Consider the following 5,836-nt stretch of genomic DNA (forward strand, 5'->3'; position numbering starts at 1 on the left):
ATAACCATGATGATGGTGGAGGTGGTGATAGTGACAGTGATGGGGTGGTGTGGTTGGTGGGGTGTCGTGGTGACGATAGGAGGTGGTGATAGTGGAGTGGGTGCAGGTGGTAGAGGTGATGGGGGGGTGGCAGTGAAGTTGGTGGGGTCACTGATCAATAAGAAGCCTCTGAAGTGCCCCGTGTCTCTATGCCTGCTGACCGCCAGCCTGTTACTGGTCCCTGCAGCCCCCCTACAAGCCCTCTACCTGGAGGTGGTCCCCGCCATTGGCATCAACGAGGAGGTGACCCTCACGGCCGTGCTGTTGCCTCTGAATCCAAACCTCACCGTCTTCTACTGGTGGATCGGACATAGCCTGCAGGTGTGCTGGCTGTGCCCCCTCAGCCCTCACCCCTCGGTGCAGGGAGGATACTGTGGGCCCACCTGTCAGATGGCTCAGGAGCCCCACTCTCCCTCACTCGGGCCCATGCTGGCCGAGCACAGTAGACACTGGGGGATCTGGCCAGACCCCCTTGGACCCCCTTCTTCTCAGTTAGGACGGGTATCCTGGGAGTGGGCAGAAGAGGTGTCTGGGAGCCATTACAGGGGGTGTCAGGGGAGGGCCATTTGGCGGTGGGGGAGCCTCTGGGGCTGGTCTCAGAGGGCCTGTTCAGAGACTTGGACCCTGTGAGCAGTGGGGATGCTTGGACGGTTCTTGAGCAGGTGAGTGCCTGAGTCACAAGACGGAGGGCCTCCAAGGGCTTGGCAGGGTGGGGCGACAGACCCCACCCAGCCTGAGGAGAGAGCAATAGATCGCAGCCCTGGCTGAGCCTCCCTAGAACAGGGAGGAAAGGCCTGCCCTCTGGGACCCAGACTCAACCCAGCCAGGTCCCACTGAGCGCTTTGGGGTCCCCTCACGGCCCTGGCACCTGGTCCTATCTGCTGTGGCGCCTTCCTGCTCCCCAGGAGATGCTGCCTCCCACAACACCTGTCCCCACTCTCACAGTGTGCCCACCTGAGCTGAACGCCAGGCACCAAGGATGGCACTGGGGTTCACACCTGCAGGGGTCACACTGACCCCCGCAGCAGGCTCCGGAGAGGCCACATAGCAGGTGCTAGTGTCCTGGGGCGGGGCGCTGGGAGGCCTACACCATGCTGGGGTCACCAAGTGAATCCCCATTTTAGCTGAGAAGTGGGGTGTCTCTGGGGGTGTTCTCATGCTCCCTGGGTCCCAGCCTTCCCTCACCCATCCCCTGGGGCCCTGACTCTTCCATGTCCCCAGCCCCCACCTGTCCCCCACTGTCCCTCAGGCCTTGACCTGTCTGTGCCTCCCACCCCCAGCCCCTGCTGTCCCTGGAGAGCTCGGTGACCACGCGGTTTGCAGAGGCAGGGGATGTTCGGGTGACAGTGCAGGCCGCCTGTGGCAGCTCTGTGCTGCAGGACTCCAGGGTGATCCGCGTGCTGGGTAAGTCCGTGCCCCTGGAGTTCCGAGGCCAGCAGGCTCCCCCATTACACACTGAGAGCAGGGGGCGCAGGGGGAAGGAGGGGAGGGGTGCCCACTGTCCGCTGCTCAGAGATATAATGGGAGGGAGGGAAGGAGGACAGGCCCTCTGTGGTCACTGGGCTCCGCATCTGCTCGGGGGACCAGCCTGGGCAGCCCTCAGGAGCCCAGGAAGCTTGTCTCAGAGATGGTGGACGGTCAGCATGGCTGGCACTGTCCCCTCACCGTGCTCTCACTGGACTTTTGATGGTCCGAGCCACCAGCATCCTCGCTGGCAGATGGGCAGAGGGCCTGCCGGGCACTGCCCCAAGCCGCCAGGTCCACAGTGGGGGGCTGTGAGCTGCTGGAGAAGATGATGGGTTGGGGGCCAGGGGCTCTGAAGCGGTAGAAGTGATTACAGTCCACTACACTTCCCCCACCAGGCCCCCACAGAGCCACACCAGGCTGACTGCCATCTCTGCTTCCTCCCAGACCAGTTCCAGGTGGTGCCCCTGAGGTTTTCCAAGGACCTGGATGCCCACAACCCCAACATCCCGGAGTGGAGGGAGGACGTCGGCCTGGGGGTCACCCGGCTCGTGTCTAAGGTGCCCAAGGGCTGCCCTGGGGGGGGGCAGTCTGTCACCGCTGACCACCTGGATGGCACCCAGGGAATCAGAGCTGAGTGTTGTCTTCCCAGCAGGGTGGGGACCCCACCCCGCAGGCCCCCACAGACCACAGTCCCTGGGGCCTGCAGAGGGCTTGAGCTTCGAGCCCTTTACTGAGTGGCCTCCCAGCCTGGCCATGGGCCATGGGGTGACTGTCCGAGCAACTGCCCAGCAGAATGTGAGGAGCAGCCCTGGGCAGGGTGGCAGGTGGGCTGCAGAGACCCAAGGCCCTGGGTGCTCCAGGAGAGAAAGCCCACCCCCAGAGAGCATCCTAGGCCCCCACTGCATGAGGCCAGTGGTGGGTGCTGGTGTGTTGGGTATTGAAGGAGGGGTAGAAGCTTGTTGGGTGAGGGTGGGGGGCAGGGCTTTCAGGCCCAAGAGGGACAAGCAGAGCCATTGTCAGCTATGGTGCCGGTCTGGCCTGCGTCAGGGGACTTGGGAGGGGCCGGGGGCAACAGGACCACAGGGCCGAGCCTTGACTTAGCCTGTCACCTTGGGACCTGCTGCCTGTTGCCACAGTGTAAGGGGGCCCAGGCAGGAGGTAAAGGGGACCTGCCTAGGCAGCAGGATCTTGGGGCCCATCTCCTGGGTGTGAAGGCTCAGGGAGGCTTGTCCCCCAGGGGACTGGACAAGGACAGCTGAGTGCAGGGTGGGTGTAGCTGAGGTCACAGTGTGACAAGGACAGGTGGCATCTAGCCTGACCCATGTGCCTGGGTCCCACAGGAGACCAGTGTCCCCGAGGAGCTGCTGGTGACCGTAGTGAAGCCCGGGCTGCCCACCGTGGCCGACCTGTATGTGCTCCTGCCCCCTCCTCGGTCCACCAGGAAGAGGAGTCTCACGGACGACAAGGTAGTGGCTCTCACAGCTGTCCTCAGGCCTCAGGGGCTCAGCCCCCGCCAATCTGGGGGTTCAGCCCCTGCCAACCCGGGGCTCAGCCCCAGCCAGACACGAGTCTCCATGTGCATACAGAGGGCTGGCTCACGATCACACGCCTCATCCCAGAGAGGAGCAAGGAGCTTTTCCCAAATACCAATCCATCGTCTGCGGGCAGACGGCCCTAGGGAGCGCCTCTGCTCTGCAGGCTGCTGATTGATCGCATTGCATTATGGGAAGTGATACAGTCCACTACGCTTCATAGCTTTATGTCGGGTTATGTTGTTTCTGGTTATGGGAGTTCACGACCTTACACTCAATTACTAAAAAGCCCAGACACACGGCATCCCGTGGGACCCAGCGACCCTGTGGGTTCCCGAGACTGTAACTGCTGACAGGAGGGAACATCCAGTCCCGCCCAGTGGCTGGTGGCTTCAAACTGCCCACTGTGCAGATCACAGCCAGACTGGTACACACCCAGCACCAGCACCCAGCATCGTGATTGAGCACCCATTATGTGATTGAGAGAGATCACATTGCATTGCACTGGGATGGCTGATCACATTGTATTAATTATGTGATTGTGAGAGATCACATTGTATTAATTATGTGATTGAGAGAGATCGCATTGTACTACACTGGGATGGGTGATCACATTGCATTACACTGGGATGGGTGATCACATTGTGTTAATTATGTGATTGAGAGATATCACATTGTGTTAATTATGTGATTGAGAGAGATCGCATTGTACTACACTGGGATGGGTGATCACATTGCATTACACTGGGATGGGTGATCACATTGTATTAATTATGTGATTGTGAGAGATCACATTATATTAATTATGTGATTGAGAGATATCACATTGTATTAATTATGTGATTGAGAGAGATCGCATTGTACTACACTGGGATGGGTGATCACATTGAACTACACTGGGATGGGTGATTGCATTGCATTACACTGGGGTGGGTGATCACATTGTATTAATTATGTGATTGAGAGATATCACATTGTGTTAATTATGTGATTGAGAGAGATCGCATTGTACTACACTGGGATGGGTGATCACATTGAACTACACTGGGATGGGTGATCGCATTGCATTCCACTGGGGTGGGTGATCGCATTGCATTACACTCGGGTGGGTGATCGCATTACATTACACTGGGATGGGTGATCGCATTGCATTACACTGGGAGGGTGACCACATTGCATGACGTCATATGGAGGGAGGTTTGGTAACGTTACAGCAAAGTGCTGTGTGAGAGCCTTCAATTACGAAGGGCCATTACACAACCTTGTCTGATCGTGCGGTTCCACTCCTGTTATGGAATGTGATTACCCTGCATTACACCACATGGTTAGGGGTCATCCAGTCGGTCTGACCCTTGGTGACTCCGTGCACAGCATGTGGAAATACTGCCCCATCCTGCTCCGTCCCCCAGTCGTTCTGTAGCCACCGTACCAGTCCATCTCCTGAAGGACCCCCTCTCTCGCCGCCCCTCCCTTTACCAAACACGACGTCCTTCTCCAGGGACGGTCTCTCTTGACAACGTGCCCAACACACTCGAGCCGAAGTCTGCCATCTCTGGCTTACTTCTTCCAACATAGACGAGTCTGCCCTCCGCCATCCAGGGCCCGTCCAGGATGCCTCTGCAGCACCACAGTTCAAATGCGTCCATTCCTCATCCTCCCCTGTCAGCGTCCAGCTTTCAATGCCGACGAGGAAGCATGTTCCACGACATTGCGCTATAGAGGGGGATCACATCCCATCACCCGAATTACATGACGTTAAAGGACATTACAGAGGGCCTCTTATATCACAGTGTAATCGGTGGGGCTGCAGACAGTCGTTTGTGAGTGTGATTATTCAACAGTGTGTTAAAACCAGTTACGTTCCAGAGCGAGACCACATTTCGATGTGGAGGCCTTTGGTGATGGATGGTGCCCACTGCACATGTAGAGTGTGCTGGAATCACATGATGAAGCCGTGGGGGCTGAGCTGCTAGCTGGAGGGCTGGCTATGCCCCATCCCCGAGGCACCGCAGAAGAAAGGCCTGGTGGTCACTCCTGTGAAACTGCAGTCTAGAAACCCTGGAATCAGCCTGACAGCACCCAGCACCGACCAGGGCACTGAGCCAGACTGGCCTACCCACCAGCCCCGACCCCTGCCCACCAACCCCGCCTGTGGCTCCAGGGACCCTGCTCAGCCCCCTCTCTGCTTTCAGAGGGTCCTGGCCATCCAGCAGGTGCTGAAGGCCCAGAGGATCAGCTTCATCCTGCGTGGTGGGGTCCGCGTCCTGGTGGCCTTGCGGGACATGGACACAGGTGAGAGGGGCCACTTCACCCACACCTGGGTTGGGCCTTGACCTGTAAGCAAGAAGCTCAGCAGACACCCCTTCTCCCCCCAGCTCCCTCTGCCCAAAGGGGCACTGTGGCAGCAGGAGATCTGGCAGACCCAGCGCCTCCGCGCCCACACACAGGTCCACTGGCCCAGGACAGTGCCCCTGGCCCCATCCCGAGTGCCTCTTGTCTCTCCAGGAGTGGCCTGCCCTCCAGGGCCTGGGATACCATCCCCAACGTGCTCTGTGCTGCTCGGACCCCCGGCGGGCTTTGAGGGCTGGCCATCCTTTCCTCAGTCATCAGGCTAAATGTCCATTTCATGGTGTGGCCCCAGGGCTGTCTCCGGGTTCCAGGGGCAGTCTCTCCAGGTTCCAGGAGTAGGTTCTCCGGGTTCCAGGAGCAGGCTCTCCGGGCCCCAGGGGCAGGCTCTCCGGGCCCCAGGGGCAGGCTCTCTGGACTCCAGGGGAAGTCTCTCCGGGCCCCAGGGGCAG

The 5,836-nt window shown here is 59.2% G+C and overlaps 1 protein-coding gene across 1 annotated transcript in view; it reads left to right on the forward strand.

Moving 5' to 3' along the window:
- The window catches only part of SORCS2 (sortilin related VPS10 domain containing receptor 2), a 197,171-nt gene that overhangs the window by 186,418 nt on the left and 4,917 nt on the right, over positions 1 to 5,836 (forward strand). Inside the window, exons 24-27 of the mRNA XM_045289462.1 lie at positions 1,320 to 1,443; positions 1,951 to 2,063; positions 2,847 to 2,972; positions 5,231 to 5,330. Coding sequence (XP_045145397.1) covers positions 1,320 to 1,443; positions 1,951 to 2,063; positions 2,847 to 2,972; positions 5,231 to 5,330 — 463 coding nt within the window. The remainder of the gene's footprint in view (positions 1 to 1,319; positions 1,444 to 1,950; positions 2,064 to 2,846; positions 2,973 to 5,230; positions 5,331 to 5,836) is intronic.

Source organism: Echinops telfairi, unplaced genomic scaffold, assembly GCF_000313985.2.
Source record: "Echinops telfairi isolate 266 unplaced genomic scaffold, ASM31398v2 ScPeMD7_28;HRSCAF=97, whole genome shotgun sequence".
Taxonomy (NCBI): domain Eukaryota; kingdom Metazoa; phylum Chordata; class Mammalia; order Afrosoricida; family Tenrecidae; genus Echinops; species Echinops telfairi.